General features: G+C 45.7%; 1 protein-coding gene across 1 annotated transcript in view; it reads left to right on the forward strand.

The window, feature by feature from the left end:
• LOC126187486 (beta-1,4-glucuronyltransferase 1-like) overlaps positions 1–20,184 on the forward strand; it is a 137,727-nt gene that overhangs the window by 86,717 nt on the left and 30,826 nt on the right. The window contains exon 4 of the mRNA XM_049928637.1: positions 2,944–3,256. Coding sequence (XP_049784594.1) covers positions 2,944–3,256 — 313 coding nt within the window. The remainder of the gene's footprint in view (positions 1–2,943; positions 3,257–20,184) is intronic.

A 20,184-nucleotide genomic window follows, 5' to 3' on the forward strand; every position in this document is an offset into this window, starting at 1 on the left:
TGAGGACAATATTATGGAAATGGAAGAGGATGTAGATGAAGATGAAATGGGAGATACGATACTGCGTGAAGAGTTTGACAGAGCACTGAAAGACCTGAGTCGAAACAAGGCCCCCGGAGTAGACAACATTCCATTGGAACTACTGACGGCCTTGGGAGAGCCAGTCCTGACAAAACACTACCATCTGGTGAGCAAGATGTATGAAACAGGCGAAATACCCTCAGACTTCAAGAAGAATATAATAATTCAAATCCCAAAGAAAGCAGGTGTTGACAGATGTGAAAATTGCCGAACAATCAGCTTAATAAGCCACAGCTGCAAAGTACTAACACGAATTCTTTACAGCCGAATGGAAAAACTAGTAGAAGCCGACCTCGGGAAAGATCAGTTTGGATTCCGTAGAAATACTGGAACACGTGAGGCAATACTGACCTTACGACTTATCTTAGAAGAAAGATTAAGGAAAGGCAAACCTACGTTTCTAGCATTTGTAGACTTAGAGAAAGCTTTTGACAATGTTGACTGGCATGCTCTCTTTCAAATTCTAAAGGTGGCAGGGGTAAAATACAGGGAGCGAAAGGCTATATACAATTTGTACAGAAACCAGATGGCAGTTATAAGAGTCGAGGGACATGAAAGGGAAGCAGTGGTTGGGAAGGGAGTAAGACAGGGTTGTAGCCTCTCCCCGATGTTATTCAATCTGTATATTGAGCAAGCAGTAAAGGAAACAAAAGAAAAATTTGGAGTAGGTATTAAAACCCATGGAGAAGAAGTAAAAACTTGGAGGTTCGCCGATGACATTGTAATTCTGTCAGAGACAGCAAAGGACTTGGAAGAGCAGTTGAACGGAATGGATGGTGTCTTGAAGGGAGGATATAAGATGAATATCAACAAAAGCAAAACGAGGATAATGGAATGTAGTCGAATTAAGTCGGGTGATGCTGAGGGAATTAGATTAGAAAATGAGACACTTAAAGTAGTAAAGGAGTTTTGCTATTTGGGGAGCAAAATAACTGATGATGGTCGAAGTAGAGAGGATATAAAATGTAGACTGGCAATGGCAAGGAAAGCGTTTCTGAAGAAGAGAAATTTGTTAACATCGAGTATTGATTTAAGTGTCAGGAAGTCATTTCTGAAAGTATTTGTATGGAGTGTAGCCATGTATGGAAGTGAAACTTGGACGGTAAATAGTTTGGACAAGAAGAGAATAGAAGCTTTTGAAATGTGGTGCTACAGAAGAATGCTGAAGATTAGATGGGTAGATCACGTAACTAATGAGGAAGTATTGAATAGGATTGGGGAGAAGAGAAGTTTGTGGCACAACTTGACCAGAAGAAGGGATCAGTTGGTAGGACATGTTCTGAGGCATCAAGGGATCACCAATTTAGTATTGGAGGGCAGCGTGGAGGGTAAAAATCGTAGGGGGAGACCAAGAGATGAATACACTAAGCAGATTCAGAAGGATGTAGGTTGCAGTAGGTACTGGGAGATGAAGAAGCTAGCACAGGATAGAGTAGCATGGAGAGCTGCATCAAACCAGTCTCAGGACTGAAGACCACAACAACAACAACAACTTCTGTTTGTATTAATTTGTCTTTTATCTTTCAATATTTTGATTGAAACACTATCATTCCAGGCGCCTCTTCTTTCTTGATACCTCGTAGGCCTTTATACACTTCATCTGGCATTACTTTTGTAATGTCATTAGTTTAGTGATTCACTACCTCTAGGCTATTTATGATTCATCCCTTGGACTGTACAAACACTTGAAAAAATCTTATAACGCTGTAAAATTGTCTCTCTATTTTAGTTTCTGCGCCGACCTCCAGCCTATGTGATGAAATGCGATGTCTACTCAACAATAGTCCCTGTTTCGTATTATTGTCTTATTACAACGACGATTGTGATGGATAGCGATCACGTAGCCTTCTCTCCAAAGTTGGCCACCGAGGCTCAGTGATATTGAGAGATAATGACTGTGGTGGCCAAAAGAGATACGACAATTCATTCTCATGTTCACAGAATCAGTCCTGGACGATGAGAGATGTTTGAACAGGGGCCCTATCGGCTTGAAATGCAACTTCCCATAGGAACACTGTACCATATGATGCACCTGATCAGTCAAAATGGTCACATAGTCCTTGACAGTAACGTAATCTTGCAGAATGATAATAGTGCCCATGGAATACCACGACACGGCTGCACAAATAATCACCAAACCCTCGCCATGTTTCACTCTTGGGACGTAAGCCCAGCAAAAATTTTGAAACTGTGTAAAACAAGATTCATTCGACCAAATGACTTTCTTCCATTGCTCCACAGCCCATGTTTTATGGTTTCGTTACCACGTTTTCCTGCTACGGACATTTGCATCACTGATGAGTGGTTCTGGAATTGCAGCTCGCCCTGCAATTCCTAGCTTATGGAGCTCTTTTCCTGTTGTTTTGATGTTTTGATGCTGACAGCGGTCGCGAGTGTGATATTGAATTCCGCAGTGACTTTTGCACTTGTCGTTCTCTTATTTTTCGTCATAATACTTTTCAATGACTGATGGTCACGATCATTCTTGACACAATTTTATCGGTGTTGTGACTTGGCGGATGATGTTTTTCCGCTTTCCCTATATGCGATACAAATCTTTGATATGGTGCCTGTTGAAACACCAAACACACCTGTTACCTTGATTTTGGAAGCACCAACAAACTGCCTGTGTTCGATTACACTTAATTCCGACGTAATGCACTCACAACTACACAGAACACTGTACTGAGCATGACCAACACTTGCGAGAGGTACAGTTTGTGGTCAAACACAGCAGCGCAACCTGCAGGCTCGGATAGCGTCACCAGCTATGTTTAGGCAGGCATTTCTTGGATGTTTCCATACTTTTGTCCAACCGCTGCAGGTCTACGACAAGTACAGTGTTATTCGTCTGCGTTGCAGGTGTGCGTACATCTTGCCGGTGTTTGAGCTGGACGCGAGACTGGCTGGCCCACCAAAGGACAAGTGGGAGCTGCAACAGCTGGTGGAGGACAGGCTGGCCCGTCCTTTCCACTGGGAAATCTTCAAGGACAACCAGAAGTCCCTGGATCCGACTCGCTGGCTGCAGCACGCTAACGCCTCTTCGACGCAGTTGTCCGTGGCCTACAACGTCAAGTACGGATGGGCCTTTGAGCCGGTATATGTGGCAGCCAGCGGAGAGCTGCCCCTGTTTGACGAGAGCTTCGTAGGGTACGGCTTTACAAGAAACACGCAAGTACGAAACATAACCTACTATTTCCTCCTGTAATGACGTATAGTAATATTAGATAATTTCACCCGTCATCCCTAAATTTATTTCTCTTTCTGCAGTAGAGGTCATTTTCTCTATATCCGATTTACGAGAGACTTGCTGACAAACCCATCATTGCCTGGGTATTGCCAATTTTCTATTACAAATGAGAACATAAAATTTCCTGTGTTTGTAGTGAAATATAGAAAAAATTTCATTCCCATATATTTTGAAAATACCTTTGAAATTATCAAACAGTCGCACAAAATTATACACACAATGGACAAATGTGTAAGTACAGTATCCAGAATAAGAACGCGATTCTGTAAACATCTGTACGGCAATGGCTCCTCACGGCTCTACAGACGTCAATCGTTTTCGTCTACTGCCATTTGCGCTTCGCATTTTTTTTTAATTGACTTTCGGGACGTGCCCACACACCCTTGTCAACAGTGGAATGTCATTTAAGACGATATGAACGTAAGGGCAACACAACACCCAGTCTCCGAGTGGAGTTGAGAGTCTTCCCCGTTGACAACACACTGGGCGAATCACGCGGGCCGGCCGCGGTGGTGTCGCGGTTCTAGGCACTCAGTCCTGCTACGGTCGCAGGTTCGAATCCTGCCTCGGGCATGGATGTGTATGATGTCCTTAGGTTAGTTAGGTTTAAGTAGTTCTAAGTTCTAGGGGACTGATGACCTAAGATGTTAAGTCCCATAGTGCTCAGAGCCATTCGAACCATTTTGAATCACGTGGTCCCGGGTTCGATTCCCGACCGGGTTGGGGATTTTCTCTTCCCGGGGACTGGGTGTTTGTGTTGTCCTCATTATTTCATCATCATAATCATTCGTGACAGTGGCTAGATTGGATTGTGTAAAAAGTGGACTATGTGAGAATTGGGACTTTGCGTGGATAGTGATGACCGCGCAGTTGAGCGCTCCACAAACCAAACATCATCATCATCACGTTGGGCGACTTGCGTGTCGAAGATGATGATGAAATGAAGATAAGAACAACACCCAGTCCTCGAGCCGAGAAACCTCCGACCCGGCCGGGAATTGAACCTGGGCCCACTGCATGGAACTCAGTGCTGACAACTCAACTAAGGGGGCAGACGATTCTAGGAGTGCCTTAGTAGCAAAGACCAAATCTATTAAAACTTCATGCTTGAAGCGGCTTTTTTTCACGTCCCTCAGTGTTTATGACTTCATATCTCTTGAACTAAGTGTCGTACAATGACATATTTGCGTAGGTGCATTCAGCGGCATATGTAGATACTGTCTGCAAAATGTGTTGCGAATATAATTAGTAGCAAAGGAGTAATAAATTTAGACGTCATGCACAATGCGGCAGTTTTTCGCACATCACATTGTCTATTGAGTCATATGTCTTGAACTACATGTGGTATGGTGATATACCTTTGTAGATGTATTTAACGTCACAAGTGGATACTGCCTGCGCAATTTATTGCGAATACAGGTCGTAACACAGAAGTTATACATTTAAACGGCAATGCAAAGTGCCAGAGTTTTTCATGACCTCATCGTTTAAGATGTAATAGCTCTTGAATTATGGAAAGTAGGTGGTGCTCACCCCCACAGCGATTGTTGCCTGACAGTAAGGGATATGTGTACCAACTTTAGTTGAAATCGGTCGAGTTGTTTAGAAGGAGATGTGGAACACACACACACACATTTTGATCATATGTTGGATTTAATGGCTGTAAGCTCTCTCCTAGTCAACTGTTATCACAGTTCAATTAATTTTCGGCAGTTGTACTGTTAAATTAGTAGAAAAACGCACAACGGATGATCGTAGTCCCTTCTAACAATAACAATATCCCATATCCAATAACAAAACAGTTAAGATCACTATTATGGGGATACACTATTAATGACGGGAAAAATATTGAGTTTCATGAAACTTTTCGAATTTACGAGAACGTACTGAAATTTAATGCCACCAAATTTTTTGTTCTATTCTCAAGATCGGTTGACGTATTGCATGTCATTCACATTACTCGGTCGACTTCGCCGCTCCGCTGGCGCAAGTTGCAACCCTCTGCCGCTAGAGGTCTCCAAATTGTAGAACTATGTCGGTACACTGTGAGACCCTCAGAAAACTGAAAGCACGAATTCCAAGAGTCCGTCCACACATGGAGCACCCTCTCAGCATGATAATGCCAGCCCACACACGAGCGCTGCGACGTCTGCAACCATCCGACGCCTTGCGTTCACTGTCATCTGTGATCCTCCACACAGTCCTGACTTGGCCCTATCCGACTTTCATCTTTTTCCAAAACTGAAAGAACACCATCGTGGACCTCACTTAGATAGCGATGAAGCAGTGCAAGTACAGGTCAGGTTGTGGCTCCGTCAACAAACGTTCTGTCGTGAGCGTATCAACAAACTGGCCTGTCGTTGACAAATTCCTGGCGCCCTCTACCGGTAATGCTGAAATTCAATATGATGTTGGCCCACCCTTAGCGTTGATGACAGATTCCACTCTCGCAGGCATACGTTCAATCAGGTGCTGGAAGATTTCTTGGGAAATGGCAGCTCATTCTCCGCAGAGTGCTGCACTGAGGGGAGGTATCGATGTCGGTCGGTCAGGCCTGGCACGAAGTCGGCGTTCCAAAACATCCCAAAGGTGTTCTACAGGATTCAGTTCAGGGTTCTGCTCAGGGCAGTCCATTACATGGACGTTACTGTCGTTTAACCACTGTGCCCCAGGCCATGCATTATGAACAGGTGTTGAAAGATGGAATCGCTATCCCGCAAATGCTCTTCATCAGTGGGAAGCAAGAAGGATTAAAACATGAATGTAGGCCTGTGCTGTGATAGAGCCACGCAAAACAACAAGCGGTTCAAGCCCCCTCCATGAAAAACGCGACCAGACCATAACACCAAGACCGCCTCAAAATTTTACTGTTGGCATTACACACGCTGGCAGATGACGTTCACCGGGCATTCGCCATACCCACATCCTGCCATCGGATCGTCTCATTCTGTACCGTGATTCGTCACTCCACAAACGTTTTTCCACTGTTCAATCGTCCAATGTTTGCGCTCCTTACACAAAGCGAGACGTCGTTTAGCGTTTACCGGCGTGATGTGTGGCTTATGAGCAGCCGCTAGCCCATGGTTCAAAAATGGTTCAAATGGCTCTGAGCACTATGGGTCTTAACATCTGAGGTCATCAGTCCCCTAGGACTTAGAACTACTTAAACCTAACTAACCTTAGGACATCACACACATCCATGCCCGAGGCAGGATTCGAACCTGCGACCGTAGCGAACGCGCGGTTCCAGACTGAAGCGCTCGACAATGAAAGCCAAGTTTTCTCACCTCTCGCCTAACTGTCATAGTACTTGCAGTGGATCCTGATGTAGTTTGGAATTCCTATGTGTGGTTCCTGAAGAGGGGCAGCAGCCTTTTCAGTAGTTGCAAGGGCAACAGTCTGGATGATTGACTGATCTGGCCTTGTAACATTAACCAAAACGGCCTTGCTGTGCTGGTACTGCGAACGGCTGAAAGCAAGGGGAAACTACAGCCGTAATTTTTCCCGAGGACATGCAGCTCTACTGTATGATTAAATGATGATGGCGTCCTCTTGGGTAAAATATTCCGGAGGTAAAATAGTCCCCCATTCGGATCTCCGGGCGGGGACTACTCAGGAGGACGTCGTTATCAGGAGAAAGAAAACTGGCGTCCTACGGATCGGTGCGTGGAATGTCAGATCCCTTAATCGGGCAGGTAGGTTAGAAAATTTAAAAAGGGAAATGGATAGGTTGAAGTTAGATATAGTGGGAATTAGTGAAGTTCGGTGGCAGGAGGAACAAGACTTTTGGTCAGGTGATTACAGGGTTATAAATACAAAATCAAATAGGGGTAATGCAGGAGTAGGTTTAATAATGAATAAAAAAATAGGAGTGCAGGTTAGCTACTACAAACAGCATAGTGAACGCATTATTGTGGCCAAGATAGACACAAAGCCCATGCCTACTACAGTAGTACAAGTTTATATGCCAACTACCTCTGCAGATGATGAAGAAATAGATGAAATGTATGACGAGATAAAAGAAATTATTAAGGTAGTGAAAGGAGACGAAAATTTAATAGTCATGGGTGACTGGAAATCGTCAGTAGGAAAAGGGAGAGAAGGAAACATAGTAGGTCAATATGGATTGGGGGGAAGGAATGAAAGAGGAAGCCGCCTTGTAGAATTTTGCACAGAGCATAACTTAATCATAGCCAACACTTGGTTCAAGAATCATAAAAGAAGGTTGTATACCTGGAAGGATCCTGGAGATACTAGTAGGTATCAGATAGATTATATAATGGTAAGACAGAGATTTAGGAACCAGGTTTTAAATTGTAAGACATTTCCTGGGGCAGATGTGGATTCTGACCACAATCTATTGGTTATGAACTGCAGATTGAAACTGAAGAAACTGCAAAAAGGTGGGAATTTAAGGAGATGGGACCTGGATAAACTGAAAGAACCAGAGGTTGTACAGAGTTTCAGGGAGAGCATAAGGGAACAATTGACAGGAATGGGGGAAATAAGTACAGTAGAAGAGGAATGGGTAGCTCTGAGGGATGAAGTAGTGAAGGCAGCAGAGGATCAAGTAGGTAAAAAGACGAGGGCTAATAGAAATCCTTGGGTAACAGAAGAAATATTGAATTTAATTGATGAAAGGAGAAAATATAAAAATGCAGTAAATGAAGCAGGCAAAAAGGAATACAGACGTCTCAAAAATGATATCGACAGGAAGTGCAAAATGGCTAAGCAGGGATGGCTAGGGGACAAATGTAAGGATGTAGAGGCTTGTCTCACTAGGGGTAAGATAGATACTGCCTACAGGAAAATTAAAGAGACCTTTGGAGAGAAGAGAACCACTTGTATGAATATCAAGAGCTCAGATGGCAACCCAGTTCTAAGTAAAGAAGGGAAGGCAGAAAGGTGGAAGGAGTATATAGAGGGTTTATACAAGGGCGATGTACTTGAGGACAATATTATGGAAATGGAAGAGGATGTAGATGAAGACGAAATGGGAGATAAGATACTGCGTGAAGAGTTTGACAGAGCACTGAAAGACCTGAGTCGAAACAAGGCCCCGGGAGTAGACAACATTCCATTTGAACTACTGATGGCCTCGGGAGAGGCAGTCATGACAAAACTCTACCATCTGGTGAGCACGATGTATGAGACAGGCGAAATACCCTCAGACTTCAAGAAGAATATAATAATTCCAATCCCAAAGAAAGCAGGTGTTGACAGATGTGAAAATTACCGAACTATCAGTTTAATAAGTCACAGCTGCAAAATACTAACGCGAATTCTTTACAGACGAATGGAAAAACTGGTAGAAGCCGACCTCGGGGAAGATCAGTTTGGATTCCGTAGAAATGTTGGAACACGTGAGGCAATACTGACCTTACGACTTATCTTAGAAGAAAGATTAAGAAAAGGCAAACCTACGTTTCTAGCATTTGTAGACTTAGAGAAAGCTTTTGACAATGTTAACTAGAATACTCTCTTTCAAATTCTGAAGGTGGCAGGTGTAAAATACAGGGAGCGAAAGGCTATTTACAGTTTGTACAGAAACCAGATGGCAGTTATAAGAGTCGAGGGGCATGAAAGGGAAGCAGTGGTTGGTAAAGGAGTAAGACAGGGTTGTAGGCTCTCCCCGATGTTATTCAATCTGTATATTGAGCAAGCAGTAAAGGAAACAAAAGAAAAATTCGGAGTAGGTATTAAAATTCATGGAGAAGAAGTAAAAACTTTGAGGTTCGCCGATGACATTGTAATTCTGTCAGAGACAGCAAAGGACTTGGAACAGCAGTTGAACGGAATGGACAGTGTCTTGAAAGGAGGATATAAGATGAACATCAACAAAAGCAAAACGAGGATAATGGAATGTAGTCAAAATAAGTCGGGTGATGCTGAGGGAATTAGATTAGGAAATGAGACACTTAAAGTAGTAAAGGAGTTTTGCTATTTAGGGAGTAAAATAACCGATGATGGTCGAAGTAGAGAGGATATAAAATGTAGACTGGCAATTGCAAGGAAAGCGTTTCTCAAGAAGAGGAATTTGTTAACATCGAGTATAGATTTAAGTGTCAGGAAGTCGTTTCTGAAAGTATTTGTATGGAGTGTAGCCATGTATGGAAGTGAAACATGGACGATAACTAGTTTGGACAAGAAGAGAATAGAAGCTTTTGAAATGTGGTGCTACAGAAGAATGCTGAAGATAAGGTGGGTAGATCACGTAACTAATGAGGAGGTATTGAATAGGATTGGGGAGAAGAGAAGTTTGTGGCACAACTTGACTAGAAGAAGAGATCGGTTGGTAGGACATGTTTTGAGGCATCAAGGGATCACAAATTTAGCATTGGAGGGCAGTGTGGAGGGTAAAAATCGTAGAGGGAGACCAAGAGATGAATACACTAAGCAGATTCAGAAGGATGTAGGTTGCAGTAGATACTGGGAGATGAAGAAGCTTGCACAGGATAGAGTAGCATGGAGAGCTGCATCAAACCAGTCTCAGGACTGAAGGCCACAACAACAACATGTGATGGTCTGGATAGATGTCTGCCTATTACACATTACGACCCTCTTCAATTGTCGGCGGTCTCTGTCACTCAACAGACGAGGTCGTCCTGTACGCTTTTGTCCTCTACGTGTCCCTTCACGTTTCCACTTCACTATCACATCGGAAGCAGTGAACCTAGGGATGTTTAGGTGTTTGGAAATCTCGAGTACAGACGTATGACACAAGTGAACCTAATCATCTGATTACGTTCGAAGTCCGTGAGTTCCGCGGAGCGACACATTCTGCTCTCTCACGATGTCTAATGACTTCTGAGGTCGCTGATATGGAGTATCTGGCAATAGGTGGCAGTAAAATGCGCCTAATACGAAAACGTATGTTTTTGGGGGTGTCCGGATACTGTTCATCATGTAGTTAGTGCATGTTCATCGCCTGGGTGACTATGTTGAGAAATAAAGATGTAGACATGAAGAATAAAGATGTAGAATGTTAATAAAAAAATTTTATTTAAAAAGCTTTACTAGTTGTCACATAACAAATTCGAAGAATTTACTTTTCAGCACGCCCTCGTATTATCAAATATCAGTCACTGTGATTTCTAGCTCTTACACACACACACACACACACACACACACACACACACACACACACACACACACACACAGTGTTGTAAGTGTTGTAATCTCAGTTCTACAATGTATAATGTAAGCCCATTACTAGCGATTATTTATTTTCTTATGGCAGTCCATCCGAGATACATTCTGCGTAAATCACTCACGATATCATTTCGTCTCTCCCCTGTTATTAATTGTGTTATATCCCCTTTCACATCCTTAACGTGACCAGGTGCCTCTAAAAGCCACCCACTGTTTACAAAATATTTAATACATGTAATTATTGGTAGCTGGTGTTTCAGTGCGACAACTTTTGACATACAGCGTGGACTCTTCCGTAGCTGCGAGCTTGCTATTGACTGCAACGGTTCTTATCATCTCCATCTTCTGCTGAATGCCAATGAGGTTAACGACTTGCTGGTATGAATATTGGGAAAAGTTGATTCCAAACTATTTATTCACAGACTGGAGCGGTTACCTCAACTTCAGAAAACTGACTAACGAAAGCATCTTGGACCCTGTGTGCTCAGTCACGAAGATTGAAACATTCACAGAATAACCGAAGGCAAAATTCATGATTTTGTAGTACACACTAATTCGTCAAAACTTTCTCATGAATCGCAGCGAAAAGAAGCACGAAACTTAATCGGAGTCACGATGCATTAGGTAAATAGTGACCGGATAAAGAACAAAATCGGTCCCATCTGAATCTAACTAAGCGATAGCAAAGTTTTCACTTGCGAGAACTACGTAATGCTTGTGACAAATGACTAAAATTAACAGAAAATTTCTAAAGCGCCAAAACTTCCCACTGTAATCACCTTCCAAATGCGTATAGAGTCGGCACGTCATGCTCGTCGGACACCAGCACAGCGACTTACTAACCGTTCACACAATCTCATCTGCCTCGCTTCCGTGCACAAAGACAGAAAAACTTGGAGGGAGCGAACTGACCATTCGACAAGACCAATTTTTCAGAGGTACCTGGCGTTTCCTCCAATCACAAGGTAGGAGAAACAACACCTGGTTCCTTTTCTCAAAATTTTCCATAGGTTCAACGCCTAAAATTAGAGCAAATGCTTGTCTTGCGCGTGGGTCTGAGGGAATCAGTCGCAAGACCGTGCGCTATGAAAGCCCGGAAAGATAAATGCCGCATCAGACTTGCACCTCGATCCAGCTTCGAAAAATAAAATTCAACGGCCGTTCCAAGGAGCTGTAAAAAGCCGAACGAAGGAATTCCACATAAATTCACGCGTTTGCGATTAGCAGTTATCGATATTTAGGAAAGGTGGTTAAGGGTTTGTGGTGCGCTGAATATTAAACATAATAGAGACGAAAATAAAAATGAATCAGTTCGGTTGACCGTATTAGAATATAGCATAGTAAAAATGTGAGGAAACACAGGATGAGGAACGACGCTCTGCAGAACTTGATAAAACTATAAAATGACATGAAAGGTGACTGACTGCCGTCTTTCATCTCGTGCCCATAGTCGAGAGACTTCACGATTGATTTAAGCAACGCTTAAGATTCGCAATAGCTATACTGCAGTTCAAACAGAATCAATGACGTGAGAAAGGGCGCACTATCATGTCAAAGTTGATAGCTATGCATATGAATTAAGCACCCAATATTAAATATTGTGAAATTGTGATCTTTAGGAGTATGAATCTATACTGAAGATTTACTCCGTCAAAACCAGAAGCCTTCTAAGTATTTATTTTTACGAAGCCTCATCCATCTTCCATCAAATTAGGATCTGTCTCTCCTACATTACGTTATCCAGTGCTCATTCCAGACTTCCCTTGCACTATAGCTGTATATAGTCTTCGGGAAGCATGGAAGTAGCACTTTTTCAGATGAAAGACATAGATGTGGCTCTGTCAGAGGAAAAGAATAAGTGGCTTTACGAGTTACGTGTTTGCTTGCATTTGGTATAATAGGGCAGATGTTTGTGGAACCCCTCCTGTTAACTCCAGACCTTTATATTATTTGATCAAGTCCACTACATTATAGGTTGTTGAAGTTCTCTTCGGAGTTTCTTTCAAATGCCACATAAAAGTATACAGGAATGCTCATTTCTACTGAAGACGTTGAAAACTCCCTGCGCGTGGGTGGCATGTAGCAACTTTGAAATCTTCAATAGCTATCCCCGTTTTTATTGTAGATTGGGATTCTACGCCAAAACCAACATACATTTTGTCTGAAGAATTTTCTTCGTCACGCCACAGATGGCGCTGTAATAGGGCGAACATAAATGGATAGAAACTCGTAATTTACGACACCCTACTCAATCGCACTTGAATATCCAATGGGATGTGGGACCCAACCTCCATGCTGCGAGGATAGGACAGGCCATTATTTTATACTTTCTAATTGGAAACTTCATTCGCAACTTTGTATTTCTTAGACATCTCGAAAAGGTGGCTATTCGACGCACCACCTTGGCCGTATAGCGAACTACGACGTATCATAAAAGGCAGTACTCTGCGGCCGGTGTTGTGGCTGTGCCCTCTTGTAATGTTTCGTTGCTCCTGGCTGGATATGGCCGGTTTCCACTCACTACAACGCAAAATGCACAAGTTGTTAAAATACACTTTATGACAGGAAAGAAATAACAGCAATCAAATAACATGTACTAATTCTTGAATATTGTCCATGTCCATATCACAACTACACTACTGGCCATTAAAATTGCTACACCACGAAGATGACGTGCTACAGACGCGAAATTTAACCGACAGGAAGAAGATGCTGCGATATCCAAATGATTAGCTTTTCAGAGCATTCACAAAAGGTTGCCGCCGGTGGCGACACCTACAACGTGCTGATATGAGGAAAGTTTCCAACCGATTTCTCATACACAAACAGCAGTTGACCAGCGTTGCCTGGTGAAACGTTGTTGTGATGCCTCGTGTAAGGAGGAGAAATGCGTACCATCACGTTTCCGGCTTTGATAAAGGTCGGATTGTAGCCTATCGCGATTGCGGTTTATCGTATCGCGACATTGCTGCTCGTGTTGGTCGAGATCCAATGACTGTTCGCAGAATATGGAATCGGTGGGTTCAGGAGGGTAATAAGGAACGACGTGCTGGATCCCAACGGCCTCGTATCACTAGCAGTCGAGATGACAAGCATCTTATCCGCATGGCTGTAACGGATCGTGCAGCCACGTGTCGATCCCTGAGTCAACACATGGGGACGTTTGCAAAACAACAACCATCTGCACGAACAGTTCGACGACGTTTGCAGCAGCATGGACTATCAGCTCGGAGACCATGGCTGCGGTTACCCTTGACGCTGCATCACAGACAGGAGCGCCTGCGATGGTGTACTCAACGACGAACCTGGATGCACCAATGGCAAAACGTCATTTTTTCGGATGAATCCAGGTTCTGTGTACAGCATCATGATGGTCGCATCCATGTTTGGCGACATCGCGGTGAACGCACATTGGAAGCATGTATTCGTCATCACCCTACTGGCATATCACCCGGCGTGATTGTATGGGGTGCCATTGGTTAAACGTCTCGGTCACCTCTTGTTCGCACTGACGGCACTTTGAGCAGTGGACGTTACATTTCAGATGTTACGACCCGTGGCTCTACCCTTCGTTCGATCCCTGCGAAACCTTACATTTCAGCAGGATAATGCACGACCGCTTGTTGCAGGTCCTGTACGGGCCTTTCTGGATACAGGAAGTGTTCGACTGCTGCCCTGGCCAGATCATTCTCCAGATCTCTCGCCAATTGAAAACGTCTGGTCAATGGTGGCCGAGCAACTGTCCCATCACAATATGCCAGTCACTACTCTTGATGAACTGTGGTATCGTGTTGAAGCTGCATCACTGTACACGCCATCCAAGCTCTGTTTGACTCAATGCCCAGGCGTATCAGGGTCGTTATTACGGCCAGAGGTGGTTCTTCTGGGTACTGATTTCTCAGGCTCTATCCACCCAAAAATTGCGTGAAAATGTAATCACATATCAGTTCTAGTACAATATATTTGTCCAATGAATACCCGTTTATCATCTGCAGTTCTTCTTGGTGTAGCAATTTTAATGGCCAGTAGTGTATATACAATGGCTAACATTCCCTCACGGCTAGCAAAGTTTCGAGGCAACGACTGTCACTACGGAAGACTACTGCACAGTGCGACGTATTGAGGTGGAATGCATTGAGCACCGATGCGACGTACTGAGGTACTGAATTGAGAGATTGAGACAGCTCGGTCGGCGGCGGCGGCGTATATGCACGTTGCCTAGGGGACGTTATCGGCGTGGAGCCTGGGGGCGTGTCTTGGTCTTCTCTCGCCATAGGCGCGCTTAGTTCACCGCCTGTTATGCTATGTTTCCTAGTGCCGACCGGTGTGCTGGCGAAGGCGTACGCCAGCACATTCCTCCTCCCCGAAACATCGCATCGTTGTCGTGTACTGGAGATGCGAACGACAGTGGTGGGGGAGGTAGGAGGCTGGACGTAGAGATGAGCCGGGAGCCGTAGTGTAGAGAACGGCGTACTCCCGACCTTTCCCCGCCATCTGGCTTTTGAGAGCAGAGGAACGTCCTCCCGAAAACACTGCCCAGGATACACGTCCAGTCTTGAGGGCGAGGACGGCGACGGCGTGTCCAGGTCCATCGGGTCGAAGAGCGGCGACGGCGGCGGAGGTGGAGGAGAGGGCGCGACGTCCATTATCTCGTGCTGGGGTGCCGTGGCGGCACCAGCAGGCGGTTGCGATGGCCGCGTGGTTCCGTGGAGCCATGAACTTGGGGGAAGAAAAGCAGCAGAATCAACAGGGAAACAACAAATTCGAATTTCATCCTGGTGACGGGGCTGCAATTAGATACAGGTATGTCCCAATGCGTTCCTGGATCTCGCCTCGCTCCTAGCTCTGACGGCGGGCAAAAGCTCTGTAAAGAACAAGATCACGCGGTGCAAAGCGATACTTGCGGACCATCGGCGGCACCGGATACTGCAGTGCGTGGAGCAAATGACGCAGCGTCCAATGGCGGCGGCCGTGCAGAAGTTGCGCAAGTGATTCTCCGTCGAGTGGATGAGAGCGATAAGAGGCGAAAATGAGTTGTAGTGCCTGTTCCCGTATGAGGGAGGTGCAAAGCCTGACCATTTGTTTGAAGGTGCGAACAAAGCGTTCCGCTTCACCGTTTGACTGCAGGCGAAACGAAGCACTTGTTAGATGACGAATACCATTTTGTTCACAGAATTGTTCAAACTCATGTGACATCAACTGTGGTCCGTTGTCCATAACAATGACTTCAGGCAATCCTCCAACTTAAAAAAAAATGGAGGACAGCACTTGAATGGTGCTACGTGACATGGTAGAATTCATAGGCACCGCAAATGGGAACTTGCCAGAAGAGTCTACCACTATGACGCAACGAGTGTTCCAAAATGATCTTGCTAAGTCTATGTGCACTCGTTGCCAGGGGGATTGAGTCTTAGGCCAACCTGAGAACGTATGTGGCGGAGCAAATTGGTTTCCCACGCATGCGCGACACTGACGTCAGCTGTTCAATGGGGGCGTCCTTACCCTGCCGGGTACAGTGCAGTAGCAGTTGGCTAACTGTTTAGTGCGAACAATTCCCGAATGTCCTTGGTGAAGCAGTTGTAACATGTCCTTTTTCAACATTGTGGGAATGGGCACACGCGATTGTTCACTGTCAGATAGTACTAAGAGCACATGTTGTTGTACTGAAAGGTTATGCCGACGACCGAAGTATCGGCGCACTACTGTCTTCTGAATACTGTTCAATGAGAGAGGCCAAGATCTGCGAATGCAATGCAACAAAATCTTCAGATCAGGGTCCGCTTCCGAGGCCTGTCCAATTTTTCTGTAATTCAATGGAAAAGATTGCAGCAATTCAGAGTCCTGCGCATCGATATGCCAACAACAAGCGTCAGAGGAATCAAGATAGGTTGGTTAGTTGGTTTAAAGGAGGGGTGGGGGGGAAGGGACCAAACTGCGAGGTCATCGCTCCCTTGACCCTGGTAAAATAATAACACAAGGGAAAGAAGAAATGAAAGGAGACGTACAGCATAATAACAGGAGAATGGAAGAACTAGAAGAACGGCAGGAGACAACCAACACTACTATGGACAAAACAGGTAAAGAAAACCAAAGAGAGAAACAAGAAACTGGTAGAAAGGATAAAAACAAGGGAGCAGATGACCGTGGCTGGCCGACCACGAGAATGAAAAGGAAAAGCAAACCACTCTACGACTCATCAAGAATCCAGACTAAAAGCATTAGAGTGGAGAACATAAAGGGACAAAAGACATGCGCAAAAACGTATATAGAATGATAAAACCCACCGTCACGTACAAAGCTAAATTAGCCCATGAGGCGTTGTCAGCTAAAATTAATGACGACGTGTCCGGTAAGTGAAGAGTCCGTCGCAGGCATCCAAAGGACAGCTCACCAAGATATGGACCACTGTCAGCCGGACGCCGCACCGACACTGAGGTGGGTCATTACGGCGCAGGAGGCAGCCGTGTGTCACCCAAGCGTGGCCAATGCAGAGCCGACAGAGAACCACAGAGTCCCTGCGAGAGGCCCGCGTGGAGGTATTCCACACATTAGTAGTCTCCTTAATGGCACGCAGTTTGTTGTGTGTACTGAGGTTGTGCCATTCCGTCTTCCATATCCGCAAAACATTGCGGCGTAGTACTGAACGCAGGTCAGTTGCAGAGAAGCCAATCTCCGTAAGCGGTTTCCGCGTAGCCTGTTTAAACAGCCTGTCAGCAAGTTCGTTGCCTGCGATTCCGACGTGACCTGGGGTCCGGACAAACACCACTGAACGACTGGACCATTCCAGGGCATACATGGACTCCTGGAAGGTCGCTACCAAGGGATGACGAGGGTAGCACTAGTCGATAGCTTGTAGGCTCCTCAAGGAATCAGTACACAGAAGAAACGACTCCCCAGGGCATGAAAGGGTGTGCTGAAGAGCACGAGATATAGCCACCAGCTCGGCTGTGAAAACACTGCACCCATTGGGCAAGGAATTCTGTTCAATATGTCCTCCATGGACATACGCGAAGCAGACGTGATCATCAGCCATCGAGCCGTCGGTGTAAACCACTTCATGGCCTCGGTACAAGTCAAGAATCGAGAGGAAGTGGCAACGGAGAGCTGCGGGGTTAACTCTTTAGGACCATGTGAAACGTCCAGGTGAGGCCGCGGCTTAGGTGTACACCATAGAGGTGAACATGAATGGACCTCAAGTAGAGGTGGTAAATGCAAGAACTCCAGTTCAGAAAGTAGGAATCGGACACGAACTGCTACTGGAAGCCCTGACCTGGGCCGCCGATGCGGGAGATGAAGGGCCGTTGATGGGAAGAGGAGACAGTAATTCGGATGTGCAGGAGAACAACGAACGTGTGCAACGTAACTGGCCAGCAGTTGTGCACGCCTAACCTGCACTGGAGGGACACCAGCGTCCACCAGGACGCTGGTCACCGGACTCGTCCTAAAAGCTTCTGTCGCTAGGCGAACGCCACAGTGGTGCACTGGGTCGAATAAACGCAACGCTGAGGGCGCCGTCGAACCATAAACCAGAATCCTATAATCAAGGCGATGCTTCCAGCACTTCCGCTCAATCTAATAAAGGTGAGGAAGCCAAGTCAATTGGGCGTCGAAAACCAGCCCTAAGAATCGATATGGCTCCACTACCATGAGTGGATCGTCATTAAGGTAAAGTTCTGATTCCGGATGAACGGTACGACGCCGACAGAAGTGCATAATACACGACTTCGCGACCGAAAACTGGAAATCGTGGACTAGAGCCCATGACTGCGCCTTGTGGATGGCTCCCTGTAGGCGCCGCTCAGCAACACCAGTACTGGTGGAGCAGTACGAAATGCAGAAGTCGTCTGCATACAGAGAAGGTGAGACGGACAGCCGTACAGCTGCTGCTAGACCATTAATGGCCACTAAAAATAAAGATAATCTCAATACAGAGCCCTGCGGGACCCCATTCTCCTGGATATGGGAGGAACTATGGAAGGCACCAACTTGAGCACGAGGAATACAAGGCGACAAGAAATTGTGGATAAAAATCAGGAGCGGGCCTCGGAGACCCCACTCGTATAATGTGGCAAGGATATGATGTCGCCAGATCGTGTCATATGCTTTTCGTAAATCAAAAAAGACGGCAACCAGGTGTTGGCGTCTGGAAAAGGCTGTGCGGATGGCAGACTCGACACGAGGTTACCAGCGGTAGAGCGACCCTGGCAGAAGCCGCTCTGACATGGAGCTAGTAGGGCACATGACTCCAGGACCCAACCCAACCGTCGACACACCTTATGTTCCAGCAGCTTACAAAGAACGTTGGTGAGGCTGATGGGCCTATAGCTATCCACATAAAGCGGGTTTTTACCGGGTTTGAGCACCGGAATGATGGTGCTCTCCCGCCATTGCGGTGGAAAGACGCCATCGCACCAGATCCGGTTGAAGATGACGAGGAGACGTCGCTTGTAGTCAGATGAGAGATGTTTAATAATCTGACTGTGGATCCGATCTGGCCCAATGTGCACGACCACTGAGGAGCTTCCACTCTGTAAATTGGGCGTTATAGGATTCACTGTTGCATGTAATGAAAGAGAGGACATTCCCTTCACGCCACCATTTGAGAGTGCTAAAGGCTAGGGGGTAGTTCTCCGATGCAGACGCACGGAGCCATTTAAAGGCTGTGAGGTGCTCCAGGGAAGGGTGCCACTTATGCCGCTGTAGAGCTCGCCGACGCTCCTTTAATTGCTTCAGCGACTTCTGGCAACCACCAAGGGACTGCCTTGTGCTGGGGGCACCCTAAAGAGCGAGGGATCGCGTTTTCTGCCGCAGAAAGGATTGTTGTAGTCACCTGCTCAACCATCTCATCGATGTTCCCGTGTGGGAGAGATTCAGTGGTGACAGCAGAGGTGAAAGTTACCCACTCTGCCTTGTTTAAAGCCCATTTGGGCAGGCGTCCGTGGGCCTGACGCTGTAGCAGTAACAGGAAGATGGGGAAGTGGTTAGTACCACACAGGTCGTCATGTGCTCTCCAGTGGATAGATGGGAGAAGTCCTGGGCGGAAAATTGATGAATCTAAGGCCGAGTAACTACCATGAGCCACAATGAAATGTGTGACGGCCCCAGTATTTAAGAGGCAGAGGTCGAACTGAATGGGCGTTAAAATCTCCCAAAAGTGAGAAAGGTTTAGAGAGTTGATCAGTCAGTGCAGCTAATACATTCAGGAGTACTGTACCATCTGGAGGAAGATGTACATTGCAGACACTTATTTCCTGTGTCGTCCTTATTCTGACAGCCACAGCTTCAAGAGGGGTTTGAAGGGGCTCAGTTTCACTACAGACTGAGTTTAGGACAAAAACGTAAACTCCACCTGACACTCCGTTATAGTCGCTATGGTTCCTGTAATATCCCTTATAGTTGCAGAGGGCAGGGGTCTGCATTGCTGAGAACCAGGTTTCCTGGAGGGCAATGCAGAAAGCAGGTTTAAAGCTTAACAGTTGCTGTAGCTCAGCCAGGCAGTGGAAAAAACCACCGCAGTTCCACTGGAGGATAACGTCATTGTGAGACTGGGAAGGCATGGAACATTCAATGAGGCTTGAGGGTCACCTGCTGCCACCGACTTATTGCCTGAACAGTCTATATCCATTGTGTCTGAGGGTCTGGCGAGATCCAGGCCCTCAGTGGACGCCAGAATCTCCACCTCATCCACAGACACAGAGTTT

The sequence above is a fragment of the Schistocerca cancellata genome, chromosome 1 (assembly GCF_023864275.1).
Source record: "Schistocerca cancellata isolate TAMUIC-IGC-003103 chromosome 1, iqSchCanc2.1, whole genome shotgun sequence".
Lineage (NCBI taxonomy): Eukaryota > Metazoa > Arthropoda > Insecta > Orthoptera > Acrididae > Schistocerca > Schistocerca cancellata.